Here is a 16614-nt window from a genome sequence, read left to right on the forward strand (position 1 = left end):
GTATTATCAATAAAATTAGAAATCATAATGAGCACCCAACTTAGTTTCTGGGGTGTATGTGAATTTTGAACTCTTTAATCGAGCAGTTAAAAAATGACCTGGAGGATCCATGAGCATCCAAGATCTCTAGGGGACTATCTTGCACAGTTGGTGACATAGTGCCCTAAATAGTCATGATCTGAACTGGTGTTCCAGATGCTTCACAGCCAGGTTCCAAGCTAAGCTTTAAAAAAGCATCAAATAATACCACTTTCAGCACAGACTAGAAGTGCCTAGCAGTAGGGTTTGTGATTTTTATTTTTTTTTATTTTTTTATTTTTTGTAATTTCTGTTCTTCAGCTCACTCTCTTATAACAAACTGAAATCCTTATTGTGATCTCATGTCTCTGAGAATGGAGGCTTTAACAAAAACACTAAATGTAACCAGACTTGCCATAAAACAACAGGAGCTGGCAGTATAATGAGCAATTGCATTGCTTCAAGCAAGCAAAGCAGAGAACAGAACAGCAGTTACCTAAACTGGCCTATTAATCTTTAAAAGTGTTCCTGAATGCAGGTAGGAACATTCTCGTTAGTCTCAAAAAAGGGACTCATTTTTCTTGTTGGAAATCTTAACATTCAAGAGAGCTTTCAAAAGTCTTTTTATGGTGCATTTTAATGTTTTTGGACTCTCATACACACCCTTGAATTTAGGACTTGCTATCTCACATGCTTATTTCCTGCAAAGAATTCACCTTGTCTTCTAGCCGGGAAGTTGTATTCCTCAGCTCATGCTGGAGTGGGAGAATGCAGAGCCAACCAAACATAAAGGGAGTTATTAAAATTAACTGTACTGCTATTGCAACATTTCATTCTAAATCATGCCTTTATCCCCATGCTTTCTCTTTTTTTTTTTTTCCCCACAACCACTGTGTGCAAAATAAAATTATTTGGATAATAATGAAAATGAATCCTATTTTGGTTTGAGGCTAGATTCAATATGTGGAACAAAAGCAATTATGTGGGATTTTGGCACCAATTGTGCCTGCTATTAGCATATATTTCCTAGGAACATTAGAAGTACCACCTCATGCAAGGATTGGTTTTGCACAATTTCTCACATCAAGACATCCACAATGTGAATGATGGAGAACTATGTAAAACCAGGCAGTTTTAGCACAGAAAAATCCAAGCCAGACATTTCTACTTTAAGAGTAGAAATCCAGTCTCCGTTAACATTTCAAGAGCGTTCTCAATAGATATGTACTTTCTTGATGAAGCAGTGTGTTTGTAGAATGCTTAGAGACTGGGATGGTGCTCAGGCTGAATCCTTCTTTAAGTATCAAAAATAATGTATTGTAAAACAGTGTGGAAAAAGTTTTCCATAGCATTTTGTCTTTGAGGGAAGGTATGTTGGTGACAAATTTTAATTTCTTTTTATTTAAAACTATGCAGAATTCCCTAGGGATCTGAGTACTTTTCTTTGAAAACAACAACAAAGATAAAAATAGGTTAAAATACAGTTCTTGAGATTGAAGATAGCTTTACATTATAAACGGTTTTTTCAAATGTACGTAGTTTTGTGAATCTTCTAGACAGAAAATTTTAATGATCTGTAATTGGATCCTGTTTATGCAATCTTGTGTATGAAGACTTTTTCAAGCCTTCTTTCACATGTTCTTGCTTGGTATTGCCCTGAGAAGTTTTCCCACAGTATATGTGCTGATGAATATCTGTGTCACACCAATGCTGCTTTCGATTCTATACTATTAAAGTTACATTTCAGTCTCCTCTTGATTCTTTGCTTCAGTCAGAAGTACGTTTGGTTTGACAGAGGGACACAACAGTCTGCTTTGAATTTACAAAAATCCTTATCCTAGTCTGAGTCTTCAAATATGAAAATGGTGCTCATAGTTTGCCATCGCTCCAAACCTAGTTTGTCTCTTACCGATGTCTGGATCATCAGAGGGAATAGGCAAGAGCAATTTTCAGGCTAAGTGCTTAGCTTAATCAGATGTCAAGGACCCCATGGGAGAAGAACAGTCATCCATGGCTTCTTTATGCTCATACTGAACTGCCTATGACAAGTGATGAGTAAGGTGCATATGGATCCAATCACCTTGTCTCACGTTTTTTATTTATTTGATCTTAGGACGTATTTCAGTGATCTCTGGGTTGTTTCTCAAACACAGAGACTGCTACAAAAGTGAGGCAGATCTAGGAAAAAAGATGAGCCATAAAACCAGGATTTTAGCATGACTCTGAATATTGCCGGAATAAGAGCTCATCTTTAGAGGGGAACAAGTTGGAGAAAACAATCCCTTGAAGGGTTCTATGACCAAATCTAATGTTGCATAAAGAAGGCAGCAGTTTGCTTCTTCTATTCTCTTCTTACCTTAGGTTTTTTAAAGATACTCTACTTTGAAAGTAAGTTCTGCAAATCTGATTTTAATATTGTTTGGTTTGGAAGGCAGAAAAGAGCTTTCTGAGTGTGTGGTAAATTGAGTAACACAGAGCAAACATTTTTGTTTTTTACCATTTGAGTAGATCACTAAAATAAAATCTGACTAAGCTCAAAGAATAAAGGATAGTAATGACAGTACTGCCTAACTTGAACTACTTTTTTTTTTCTTGAGAGGGGACCTCTAATCTCAGTTAGAGGAATGATGGAACTTCTAATCTACTCTTCACAAAGGGTGTCTATGCTTCTTAATGTCTCTTATCCATTCTCTGCCCATGATGCTGGGATTTCCTCATCTGTTTTATCTGAAGATCTTGACACTAGAAAATTTTAGGAGTAATGGGTTTATGTGCATCACATCATATCTCTAATTTGAAGTGTATTGGGTGATATGCACACTTGCTTGGTCCAGGATATCAGTTCATTTAGAGAGCTGAGTAGTCCCAGTAGAGTCTATGCACTTGAATTTAAGGATATTCTTCTTGTATCTTTTCATTTCAGGATCAGGGCAATATGCTGCTTATGTTATCTTTTCACAAGTAACAAACTAGAGAGACTGCCCTGAAGCAGCATGGTTCATCACTCTACCACATCATCAATATCATGATTACTGAGTGGAGCTATCTTTTACCACTAGCTCATTGGGCAAGTGAAAAACATCTGTGTAACACTGAAGCAAGAGTTTAAATTGAAAGCAATTTTTTGAGTCAATATTCAAAATCCCAATCAAGAAAATAGGGAAATTTCTATTATTAGCTCCCATATTTATCAAGGGACTTCTTCAGGGTTATCTGCCCAGATCTTCAAAACCAATCCATTCAGCACAACGAGGGAAGGTGGAGCATAACTGATCACACACAGAGCAGCTATGACCAGAAACAATGGTTTCAGGGAAGAAAAAAGTAGTTAGAAAATTAATGTTATGCTGCCGGTGGTGCATCTTTAGAGAATGAGCATCAGCTATTAGCCAAAGTTCTTATCAGGTCTTGCTAACACTGGAAGACATCATTTGCATCTCATGGAGATTGTCTCCTTGAAATTAGTTACTATGGGATTTGTGCGTCCATTGTCCATGCCAACATCACTGCATCTTAACTACAAACTTAACTGGGAGCAAAGATTTACAAGAAAATGTACTGTTTTTCTCCTTGCACTGTGCATTACCTTTTATTAGCTATTGATCAGGTTTTGATGTAAATCTTTTCTCCACATTCATAAAAGCAGGAACAGAGTGGCAAGTCAGCATTACCTTTTTGTCTTAGAAAACGGAATGGAGTTTTAGTGTATTTTCTTACTTTGGTGACTTTTATTAACCTTAAATTCTCATTTTTTGTTTCTTGTAAGCATTGTACATAAGGTAAACACAAAATAAATATCCTTATTATTACTTTAAATAATAAACAGCTTAAATGTAAGCAGGTGATGTTATATAAGCGTGTTATAAGTTTGCTTCACGATTGCCTCTAACATTGGAAAGCAGCACATTATCTACTGAAAAAAAGTTCAAGAACTTGCTTGTATTTCTTTAAGAATTCTTAACTTTTATTAAACATGTGATTGAGAATAATCCACTTGAGCAGCAGCTTTTCCAACATCCAGAGCTTCCAAATGCTGAATCCACAGACACTAAAAGACTCTTAGAAATATGCTGGTATTTAAAACCTTGACAGTCAAGTGTAGAGTCTTTCAATTTTGTATGTTTCTGTGGAGGAGAATAAAGACATAGGCTACTTTTTCAAAGCCTGGGGTACTCAACTCACTTTACAGATTAAAAATCTCCAAAAAAATGAGAGTGATTTTTATTTTCTTTTTTTAGGCTTTCATTTATTGATTGGCAGCTTAACATTTATCAGCTCAAAAACTTGTGGCTGTCATTTTGTGAAGTGATGTGTTAGAGGTCAAGCTCATGCACTGAGTGGTTTTGTTTGCATTTCTGGAACTGGTCTTTGCTGGGCCTTCATTATCCTTTTACTTGGTTTGGAGACTCAGGACATAATGCATGCAGTGAAAAGTAATTATGAAATACTCTTCTTATGGCTTTTTTCCATAATTTCTGAATAATGGTAATAACAGCAGCTGCAAGTGCTGTGATGACATCTCTTTTTGATCAGATAAAATAACTTTAGTTTTAGTAGTGCTGTTTCCTTCCCTCTCTGAAGCACCAGCAGCTTTGAAATATAAAAGAGTCTGCAGATGTGCCTTGTGTTCACTGTTTTCTTAAATGAGCTCATATAATGGTCAGCAAATTCAGGGAGATATTTCTAAATATGGTCGTAAATTTAAGCCATTTTTAAAAAATTTTCTCAGGAACCAAACATAGCAGTATTTCAGAAGCAAAAGGTTTTACCTAAAATGGCCAAAGACAACCATATACCAAAGTACTGTGTTCTAAAGGTGTTGGCAAGGTAGCAGAGCTGTTCCCTTTTTAAGCATACTGTTTTTCTTCACCATTGACTGTGACCTAAGCATGAGCACAGGCCATAGCTAATAAAGCATAAAGACCAAAACAAAACACAAGAAACAATGGGGGAGGGGGGAACACCAGACCTTGATGGCAAAGAATCCTATGAGAACACCTGACACGCAGACTTCACAATTTATTCCCACAGTTACAATAAAGAAACGTTAACTTGCAGCATTTGATACAGACTAACCCACACTGACAATCCACTTCTGCGCTCAACAAAGAGTTACCAAAATAGATGAGTATGTGCTTACTGCTTGATAAATGGCATTTTCTACACTTGACAATTGCTAAAAGCACTTGCTAACACTGTGCAATCTCTGGTATTGTTGTACAGAGAAAGCTTCTGCTATTTCCTATGACTATATTTGTAATTACATTTTCATTACATTGAATTATCTGTCAACTTCAGATTTTGTAAATCATTTTCATAGTGCAGCTGAAAATGTTCTAAACTGGTATCAAGGAACAGCACACAGAGTCAAAAGACAAATGCTTCATCAACTGTGAATGATTGATCCTACAAATCTTCATTTTAAGGGTAAAGAAGTTATGGAGAGTAAAAACATCTGCTGACTTGTTACTGCTAACTATCAGCTACAGAGATTGGCAAGATGTAATTCAATGGTTACTTTTCAAACCAGAATAAAGGCAATTAACAGAAGTAGAACTAAGAACTAAGAGTTTACGCGAAATATACATTTTGTCAATGTCACAGATAAACTTACAGGACAGATTTTCAGAGTGAGATACAAGTGAATCAGCATTGGTGTACATGCAGTGTTCACAAATTGGCACATATGGGAATGAGGAAATCTGTCAGCCTATAGTGAACAATGTTGTACGCATTATTACAGCTACCTGGAAATTTATTGATATGGGGAAATGGGAAAAACCTAAATCTGAATTATCTGAAGTATTGATATGACTTATTTCACGTTAATCGCCAGTGTGGAAGTGGGTTTTGGCATTAAAATGGGTTCTAGTTAACTTCAAGCAGGGAGCTGCCAGCCTCTATCTTGCCTTCACAGGATACAGTGGTACCATCTCCCAATCTTCTGTATCAAGATGGTTTCATTTGCTCCCAGGCCAAAACTTCAGCCAATAAATACTCCTGAGCCATCTCTTTTGAAGGCGAACTCCAAAGAGATGCTTTCAAATGTAAAATTGTCCACAAAGCAATTTTGATTACCTCGTGTTGATTTGAGACGCTCTTTACCGATCTCAGACACCTTGACTGCAAAGAGCTTATTATTTGAATCTGTGGTAGCTGGAACAATCTCCTTGGCCCAGTTTAAAATAATACCTGATTTTTCTGTAGTTGTTAATTTAAGTAAATATGTGGGAAGTTTATTTTAGATCACTTCTAGAACCATGGAGTAAAACTTTCTCTGTTTCCTGTTCAAAGAATTTATCCTTGATACACATTTTAATTAAATGACAATAAAATTGCTTTTTTAGCAGTGAAGTCCATGAAGACATAGGATATGCACTGTGTTTTGTACTTGGTATGATGGTTCTTCTATTGGACAGGAGCTCCAACGCACAGTTACCAAATAAATGATAAACATTTGCAATTTCCTCTCTCCCTCTTAATGATCTACTTTCATGTTAAAATTATGTGGGTGAAGGGGAAGGTAAGATATGTAGTTTTCCTTTGAATAATTAAAACCATTTTTTATTTCAATTTCTTCATCTTAAATAATACTGAATTAGAGGATTTCATGCTTTTTCCCTCCCTGTCTCCTAGGAAACTGATCTCATGACTTTTAACATCTCAATGCACCGTTCTTGGTGGCGAGAGCATGGGCCTGGCTGCATACGAAGGGTGGTGCGTCCTTCTTCTCCTGGCACCCTAGATGATTACTCCTACGTCTCTGTGACGGGCTGCATAATTGATTTCCAGTATCTAGAGGTCATTCACAGTGCTATCCAAATACTCCTCTCCGTAAGTCCCAATTTCCTCTTGTACTCAGATTCCAGCAATCTTTTTGCATTCAGAGTTCAGTTCTTGTGTGGTTCTTTCTTGATAGGGTAATGTAGCGGTTGATGAATAGCAGCACAGATTTGGAATTGTGTTGTATTTTGAATTAGAGAATGATAGTCACATTATTAAAATGTGCACCACTGTTCTTTTCGCTTATATCTTCCAAGACTCTGTATAGGTGACAAATTGGGATAGTTCCTTTTTTGGCCTTCGCTGGAAGAGGTGAAAACTGTCTTAAGTTCTCAGCTCTCATTCATTCAGATGTGCGGAAAAGGAGAGCAGACTTGTCCAAAATTAGTTTGCCTAAGCCTTTCTGAAGTTCACAATTGCTGATGTTATTTATTCTGTCCTGAATGTAAATATACTTTACTTGATAACAGCTTAGCTTCTCCCAAAGTGAAATATATATGTGACATTTGAAAAAGGTCAGAGAAATATTAGGAATGAGAGTACTCATATTTAACCATGTTACCTGTTCTTTCCTGAGACCCTGGGTTATCAGAATACTCTGCTTTCATGATCCTCTTTTTGTAGTGGCAATGCCAGTCAAATTGCAAGTAATAGAAGTCATTAGAGAAGGTCTGCTGTCTGTCACACAGCTGTTGAGCTGTGCCACGAGTCACTAGGTATCTGAGGGCTGTGAGCAATGCCAGGAAGTACTGGGTCTGGATGAGTTACTTTGAGAGCAGAAGACCAGTCTTAGCCACAGCCTTTCCTCAAGTTCCTGGTTTTGCTTAAGCTCAAAAGCTTCGTTGGCACAAACTTCGTGTGACCTCCTAGAAGTGGTATTTGTTTCATCCTCTACACAGTTAGGAGTGATACAAAGGAAATGGTCCATCAGAAGTGAGTGCATGTAGGTCTGATACACCTCAGATATCTGCACCTATTCTGAGAACAAGTCCTTGTAGTTTGTGCTCCTAACCATGACCACCAGTTCTTGTTGAATAGCATGGGAAAAGTTATGGTTTCCCGTCCATGCCTGCTGATGAGACAAGCTCCATTATATGATCAACAAAGGTCAGATTTCCTAGTATTCCTAGTCTATTCAGTACTTCAAGCTGTTGTACTGACTGCTAATACTGCCACTAGCAAAGTAAGAGAGATTGTTAAGGTAGATTTCATTTATTAGTTTCAAATTTAGTTTGAAATTAGTTTGAAATTTTTTTTCTCAGAAAGTTTGCTGACAACGCCAAGCTGAGTGGTGCAGTTGACATGGTAGAAGGAAAGGATGCCATTCAGAAGGACCTCAGCAGGCTAGAAAGATGGGCCTGGATGAACCTGATGAGGTTCAACACGGCAAAGTGCAAAGTTTTGCACTTGAGCCAGAGGAATCCCAGGCTTTCATACAGACTGGAAGGAGCAGTCCTTGAGAGCAGCCCTGCAGAGAAGGACCTGGGGGTCTTGATAGATGAAGAACTTAATATGAGCCAGCATTGTGCTGTTGTGGCTCGGAAAGCAAATGGTATCGTAGGCTCTATCAAAAGAGGGGTGGCCAGCAGGAACAGGGAGGTGATTGTCCCCCTCTACTCTGCTCCTGTGAGGCCCCATCTGGAGTACTGTGTCCAAGTCTGGAGCCCCCAGTACAAGAAAAACAGAGAGCTGTTGGAGAAGGTCCAGAGGAGAGCCACAAAGATGATCAGGGGGCTGGAGCACCCCCTCTATGAAGACAGACTGAGGGAGCTGGGCTTGTTCAGCCTGGAAAAAAGAAGGCTGTGGGGTGACCTCATTGCAAGCTTTCAGTACCTAAAGGGAGCCTACAAACAGGAGGGGAATCAACTCTTTGAAAGAGTTGATAACTGCAGGATGAGGGGAAATGGTTTTAAGTTGAGGGAGGGAAGATTTAGGTTGGATATCGGGGAAGTTCTTTAAAGAGAGGTGAGGTGGTGGAACAGGCTGCCCAGAGAGGTTGTGGATGCTCTGACCCTGGAGGTGTTCAAGGCCAGATTGGATGGGGCCCTGGGCAGCCTGGTCCAGTATTAACTGGGGAGGTTGGTGGCCCTGCATGTGGTGGAGGGTGTTGGAGATTCATGATCCTTGAGGTCCCTTCCAACCCTGGCCATTCTGTGATTTTTCTCAGATTTTATTTTTCAGTGTAATGACATATTTTGAATGGAATAAATCATTCATTCATTTAAATGAAATGATGGGACAACTCACATGTCTGAGTGCTGTGATAGATGGTTACAGGTTCTTCAGTAGAGAGAGACAGAGAAGTAGAGGTGTTGAGCTAGCCCTGTATGGTGAGGAATGCTTTGGCTGCATGGATCTGGGTAATAGTGATAAAAGCTTTGAGTCAGGGGAAGGACGAGAAGGTGGATATTATTATGGAAATCTGCTATAGAACACCTAATCAGAATGAACCAGCAAATGAAATGTTCTGTAAGCAACTGGAAGTCTCATGGCCACTAGCCCATTGTCTCATTGGCACCTTCAACTTTCCTGAAGTCTGCTGGAAATACACTACAGCAAAAAGTAAACTGTGTTGGAGATTCCTGCAGTGTGTGGAAGATAACTTCCTCAGACAGATGGTGAGACAACCCACTAGGGAAGATGGCCCACTTGTCCTATTCTCTGGAAACAGAGAAGCTCTTATGGGTGATGTGAGGCTGTCTTGGCAGAGCAATCATGAAATGATAGGTTGTTTTTGTTTTGTTTTGTTTTTAACTTTAACTGAAGAAAGGATGGCAATTAGCAGAACTGCTACCTTGGATTTCCAGGGGGCAGGCTTCAACCTATTTAGAGAGCAGGATCATGGAATCCTTTGAGAGGTGATTCTGAAAGGCAAAAGAGTCCAGGCAGACTGAATATTCAAGATTGAAATCTTAGGGGCACCATGCTCAAAAAATTGAGCCATCATGAAATGCTAATACAGAAAAATACAAAAAAATGATGTAATTATTTGTGCAGCATTACATAAAGCATAAGATGTCCATTTCTCGTGTGGTGAATGATTACCTGGAACAATCATAAACAAATTCTGTACACAATACATTGCAATTTCAAAATGAGACAGGGACTTAAAAGACTTGACTGGGAATTGAAGTTGCCAGGTTCAGATATTGCTTTTGACTGATACACACGATGTTAAAATATGCAAAGTAGGGTTTTCCTCCAGTCTTATTATCTTGCTTATCCCATCTGCGAGACACTGTGATTAGCATAGGATCTGTACTTCAAATTCCATTCTGAGTTGTAATTTAGCCTTGTTTAATTTACTGTCACACAGGACAGAAGTCAGCACCTAGATTATCAGGCTTGCTTCGTTTTCCTCTCATTTTCTGTTGACTCAGGAAGGTTCCCATTCATTTCAGATGCATAACTGTTTTCCTAATTGGGATACTAATTTCAGTTGTTAGATAAAATGTTCTTTTACAGTACTGAAGAGATGCTAGAAGGCTGGCTATATAGCCCTTCTTATTTTTCTTCTCGTTGTGTCTAGTCCCAAAAGTAGAACATTCCTTTTTGAACCTTACAGCCCACTTAATTTTCATAACATTTTTATGTGCAGAAGTAGAGTAACAAACCATTTTATAATGTAACAAAAAATTTATTGGCATAACAAATCATTTTATCATCCTAACCCCTGTCCAAATGACTGGAAGGGTATGCAATTCCATTTGATAGGGAATCAGAGCGTTAGTAACAAGAAATCCCTCTAGGAGCAAATACTGGATACCCGTCCAGGTATTTAATTCACTGCAGTTCTCCATTTCTGAAACGTAACTTTTTATTGAAATCTTTCTTTTCTTTTTAAACTGGTATAAAATATTTCTGTTACATAGCTGTAACTACATTAGATCATCTTTTGAAGAATATATTACATAATCATTTATTTAATTCTAACACTCCAAGGCTCCTTCTGTATTTGCTCTATAGTTGTTTCCAAAGAAAATATATTTTACCAGTGAAACAGTAGTTTTGTATCTCATTCTTTATTATACATGACTATTGAAATGAATTGAGTATTGAAGGTTTAAGTACTTCTTTAGATTGGGGAAAAATCAAGGGAAATATGGGAGAGTGAGATGCAATTAAAAATAAATATACTTAAATTGTGCATTTAAAATTTACATTTGTTTTATGCATAGTATATCACTTTGTTATTAATATCTGCACATTAGCTTTAAATTTAAAATACAAGTTTCTTTACTGAAACCTGAAGTTTTTGAGAATAAATGTATGTTCCAGTCAAAATCAAGGCAGTTTTAGTGATTTTGAGAGGGGTCTTTACAGATAATTTTGTAGTAGATCCTGAAGCTTATATCACAGTAAGTTTGTCCACAGCTGCACTGTGAAGCAGAAACATCCAAGCCAAGGTTCATGGGGGTAGTTCTGGAATTAGCAGCAGTATAATTTCATCAGTACTGAAAAAGCAAAACGAATTAATGTTAGCAGAGTGAAAAGCTAACACTAGAATGCTTCAGGGGACACGAGTTATAACCTTCTCATGTCACTGCACTGCACAAGGTGAGCCTAACTTTCCACTGAGGTCTAATGACAGTACTCTTCACTGTATGGTAGAGGTATACCTAAAATCTAGAACACTGACGGGAACAAAAGATATAAGAGGAAAAAAAGGAAAAAGGAAAAAAAAAATAACAACCACCAAAACACTAAACACTCAAAGCATTCAATATGTTTGGTATGTTACTGCTGACCAAAGCCAGGATATTTTGAAGAAAAGCACTGCTTCACTTAGCAGAGGTCAATCTGGTGATCTTGTCAGTATCGATTAGTATAGCCCCTAGGTGACAACAGGACCTATAAAATGACGAACGGTCATCAAAAAAAACCCACAAGCCGACCAATCAACCAAACAGAAAACACTCCTGGAGAGTTACCTCATTTTCACTGCACTACAAAGCCAGTCAAAGATGTGATTTAGTGAGATAAGATAAATGAAGCTTATCCATAGTGGTGCTGAAAGCAGCAAGCACACAGGCCTAAGTTAAAGTCAAGCAGTAATCAACAGGGGATAATTTAATTGCTAGCAGTACTACCACAACACAACCAGAAAAATTACTTCCTTTCTGCAGAATTACTGTATGTAATGAAGTTATAATATCACAACTATAAGAACAGTCAAACCTACTCAAAAGTAGTAAAATTGGGATTGGGATTCTGTGACCACTGGATAAGTGATCAGTCTGTCCATCTTACCTACACACGTCACTGAAGCATGCCTAGGAAACAGAGTGTTGAGGCCAACTGGCTTGGGGCAACTCATGTCTACACTGTTGGTCTCAGTCTCCAAAATACACTAGGACCTTCAAGCCATTCATAAGGAATAAAACTGGGATTGTTTTTCCAACCAAAACTGTGCTGGGAACAGTTTGGGAGATTACTGTCTGCTGTCTGGAACAGGCTGAACTCAAGCCATGTGGCAGCATGGGTGACTATGTGCCAGTGCCAGGAACACTCTCAGGCTTACAGGAATTTCCTTCTATTGATGCAGCCATGGTGGGCAAATCTCCAGCTGCAATTCATTCCTCAGGGCGGACCTAGGAAGGATCTGGCAAGTAGTTAAAAGGGTCTGTCTAGTTAAAGGAGTATATAAATCTTTGGTTAACACCAATATTTTACTTTTTTTAATCTCAGACGCAGAAGCTAGAGATCAACCTTTTTGACATGATTGAGTAGAATGGCATGACATCCAGCAATTACAGGAATGTTTTATGACAGCACACAATGTCAGACAGTCAATACTGGGCTGATCTCATTAATTGAAATCCTTACTAATATCCGTATTGGTTAATAGCTGAAACCAGTGGTTTTCAGTTCAGAAGCATTCTATTCTGTTAAGCACTTCCACCATCCCCATATGGCACTGTGTGAGCAGCTCCACCCCTGTGTTAAGCTACATGTGTCTGTCTTGTGTCAATAGTTCTGCTACTGAGAGAACTGAGCATGGAGCTGGGGCTTTGTGTGGATAAGGATTGCGTTTCTGTGCTGTTTATGAATGTTTTGCCTTTCAACATGTTTCATCTGATGTATACTTTCTTGATGTACAGCTAGAAAAAAAACTGAAACTGGGTGTGAAGCCAAAGATTGAGAGAGATGTTTAATTTATTCTAGGAATTGATTTCATTTATACTTTGCCTCATTATGGCCCTCAAGAAAAGTCTGTTTTTTGCATAAATAGTGGATTGAAGATGGTATCAAAAGCAGTGGGGCTGTTTTAGTCTAAAAGTCTTTATTGTAGAGCTCACTGGGGCTAAAACTATTAAAGAGCCTGAAGTAGGTGTTTACTTGGGTTGATGCAATCAGTCTGGTACAGGAACACATCTAGTGTGTGTACAGCAATGTGGCAGTGTGGAGGCAGCTTGCACTCCTCTATAGCAGTTGGAGGTGGAGGACTTCATGTCTGATATATCTAATGATTATTCTGCATGCAAGAGATAACAAAACCACATTTAACTGGACACTGTCTCCCAGGATTTAGATTAGACAATAAGATTATGTCCTGAAAATAGCTCTCCCCAGTGCACTTTTCAATTCTTGAACTCATAAATATTGTGCTTTCTCTAGCAATGGACTTCTAAAGCAGCTTTCAATACAATGTCTGAATGTTTGGTAACGTGTTCAGTGCTGGTAGAAGAATTGCAACCTCTGTCTGTTACACCATAACATACACTCTGTATGTTAATGATATTTATGTACTCACTATCATTAAAAATAGTACTCACCTGTCTGAAAGATTCATACCTACTGATGAAATTTGATGCCACGCACTTCTAAAAATCTAATCTTCCTTAGATTTGTTATTCTTACATTTTCAGATTCTCTTGTTTTAATTAACCAGATAGGGTCATTTCAAATATACTGGATTTTTTTTATTATTATGATTGTTCCTAATATCCCTGCCATAAAATTAGTTTGTTCCTCTTATTTTTGAGGGATTAATTCCTCTTATTTTTGTCATAATTATCTGTTGTCCTAAATGTATATGACCAGAAGATGCAATGTCACTTCTATAGAGAAATGAAAAACAATGTGATTTGATTACATTATTTCTGTGTATCTGTCACCAGCCATTGTCTCATGGCATCCCATGGGATTGCCTCGCTTTGGGGATTATTAATACCCTCCCACCTCAAAAGAATCTGCCAAATGTTAATTTTGTAATACTGCAATGAATTATTACATTTGTCAAATTTAAATGCTTTTTTCATCAGAGAAAAATGCAATTTAATTACCAACCTTATTTAGCACAGTAGACATTAAAATGGAGTTTATGATTTTTGTGTAAATAATTAATCAAGTGAAACATTGTGAATATTGAACTATAGAGAGGGTAAGTGTAGAAGCATTGCCAGAGTTACTTAATGATATTCAGATCATTGACCAAGCTTTTACTACTGAGCCATAAGTCCAAATCCTTTTTAGATTAATTTGGATGGCTCTTCCTGTATCTCCAGTGTTAAGAACTGCTTTCTCCATTGTAAAAGCTCCTGGAGTTGGTGTGAAAGAGGTTGTAAAGGAGCTTTTGCTCCTCCCTTCTGGCAATCATAGCTACAACTTGCTTCTTATTCATTTAGATATAACAAAAGGGCTAATTATATCAATATGTGATGGGGTGCCTCCAAGGCACTGCAGCACTCTGCTTTTTTCCATTAGTTATGGCCATGTTATTTTTATAATTGGACAGAAAAAGATGCTAGGGAGCACATCATGTATGCTGTTGTCCAAAGAAAAGCCTTGGAGGGGCTGACACCAGTGCTCAGTCAGGTTCCTTACTCTTTCCATTTCCCCGAGTGATGTGTGATTGATGAAGAAAGCCAGTCAACATCAGCACATGATAGAAAAATATGAGGCAATTTACTGTTAAGGGCTACAAGAATGGTGCATGAGAAAATATAGTAGTCCTAAAGGTATTACCTCTCTCCTTGAATGTTTGCTTGTAACTTTCAAATTGCAAATAGTTTGCAAACAAAGAATTGTGCAAGTGGCATAGAAAATTAACTTTGTTCTGTCTGCAGAGCTCAACTTCAACGTTTTTCAAAAAGGGGGTGTCATGGTTTCATGGTTTTTCATCGCTATTCCAGAGATGACAGAAGGTATGAAAGAAGTGCCTAATAATAATAGCCAGGAAGACCTGTCTTCTCCAAGGTTCATTAGAAGTTCAGAGTGATAACCAGATCATTAAAAGTCAGAAGAACTTACTCAGCCTTGGCAGTTTTACAGGAGCTTTCAGTCTCTGGAACAGACTGCAGAGAAGATAGCTTATGCCAACCTGTGGCTTTGTACTAGCTGTCTCATACATTTATTGCAGTCTCTGCCTTGTGCAGGTTCTCCAGTGTTTGTAGGATTAGATCAGGAACCCACTTCTCCTTTGCCGATATCAAGCCGTCAGTGTTGAAAAATACACATTCAAGAGAATTGAAGTTAGTGAGTGGCTGTATCTGCACCTATGTTCTAAAAATTACTTTGTCCTTTACTGTTAGTTTTAGTTAGACCCCATTGTGCTTGACAGTGAATAGACTGGGAAAATACGCAAGTATGTGTGCCTAATTACCAGTCTGAATAAATAAAGGAACTGCCTGAGACAAAAGCAAGAAAAGCATATGGCTTTTTGCCATCTGAGCTTTCCTTCCATGAATGATCCTGCTTTTTCAAGCAGCTTGTTTAAAAGGAACTGGAATCACTGATAATGTAGCTATTTACATGTCTACTTATTCACTAACTGTTATGATGTGGATTTGCGAGAGGATCAGACAACACTTGAAGTGGAGCTGGTTAAAGGTGAGGGGATAGGGGACAGCAGTTTAAGCACTGGCAATATGGCAGTGTCTTTGCCTTGTCAGCTAATCAATATGAGAACTAAATTGTTCTAGACATATTGCAGGACTTGATATAGATCTGTTTTCTGTTGACATGAAAATTATTAGGGCATTTTTCCAGCATCTTATATGAAATAATCAATGAAATTGTGAAAATATTATGAAATGTTTTCATTTACAGGAAAAAATATTTTAAGTAAAAATGAAAGCCCACTGTTAATTTTAAATTTTAGAATTTCATGAATGTTTCTATGTAAGTATCACAGAAACATGAGAGAGAAATAGAAGATTTGGAAAATAACTTACCTTCAACTTTTGCTTGAAATTATCTTTCTACGACACAAGCATTATGATAAACTTTACATCTGCATCTTAGTGATGATAATTCTGTCAGATATTTTCATTCAGATCTATCTCCACGGTTTTTCAAGTTAACCTGAACTGACACTGAACTGGGAGTTGCAGTGTCCCAGCACACAGTAAGCCCAGTGGCTGCTGGTTCCAATATAACAGAGCATCCCAGCAGACAGACAGAGGTAGTGGAAGTGGTAAAGACATCAATCAGAATACTGAAATCATGGTCTGCTGGGGATTTGTAAATTAGAAGAGAAAGAACTGTCTGTGCTGGAAAAAAAGATTAGCAATTTTGTTGTTTTTTAGGGAATGAGGAAATTCAGCATTCCTCAGTTAGATAAAAATCAAGCAATATTTTCTTTGGACTTTAGGAGCACTATTGACCATATGTTCTGTTAGCTGTTTGGTCTGCTACTGATACCAAAGATCCTGGAAAATCCTGCTTAAGCAATAGCACAGCACTCCAAGGATGTTCCTCTTTGCCTCTCCAGATACTGCCAAACTTTCAGGAAACTCTGTGGCAATCAGTGCATGGTGACTTCTTTGGAAGATGCAGTCATATTAGCACCTTTTTGCTGAGCAGCAATAC

General features: G+C 37.9%; 1 protein-coding gene across 2 annotated transcripts in view; it reads left to right on the top strand.

Annotated features, from left to right (window-relative positions):
• The window catches only part of NKAIN3 (sodium/potassium transporting ATPase interacting 3), a 352665-nt gene that overhangs the window by 262805 nt on the left and 73246 nt on the right, over nt 1-16614 (top strand). For both annotated transcript variants that reach the window (XM_010708976.3, XM_031552871.1), the window contains exon 4: nt 6655-6852. In XM_010708976.3, the coding sequence (XP_010707278.1) occupies nt 6655-6852 (198 nt within the window). The remainder of the gene's footprint in view (nt 1-6654; nt 6853-16614) is intronic.

Source organism: Meleagris gallopavo, chromosome 3 (assembly GCF_000146605.3).
Source record: "Meleagris gallopavo isolate NT-WF06-2002-E0010 breed Aviagen turkey brand Nicholas breeding stock chromosome 3, Turkey_5.1, whole genome shotgun sequence".
In the NCBI taxonomy this organism is placed as follows: domain Eukaryota; kingdom Metazoa; phylum Chordata; class Aves; order Galliformes; family Phasianidae; genus Meleagris; species Meleagris gallopavo.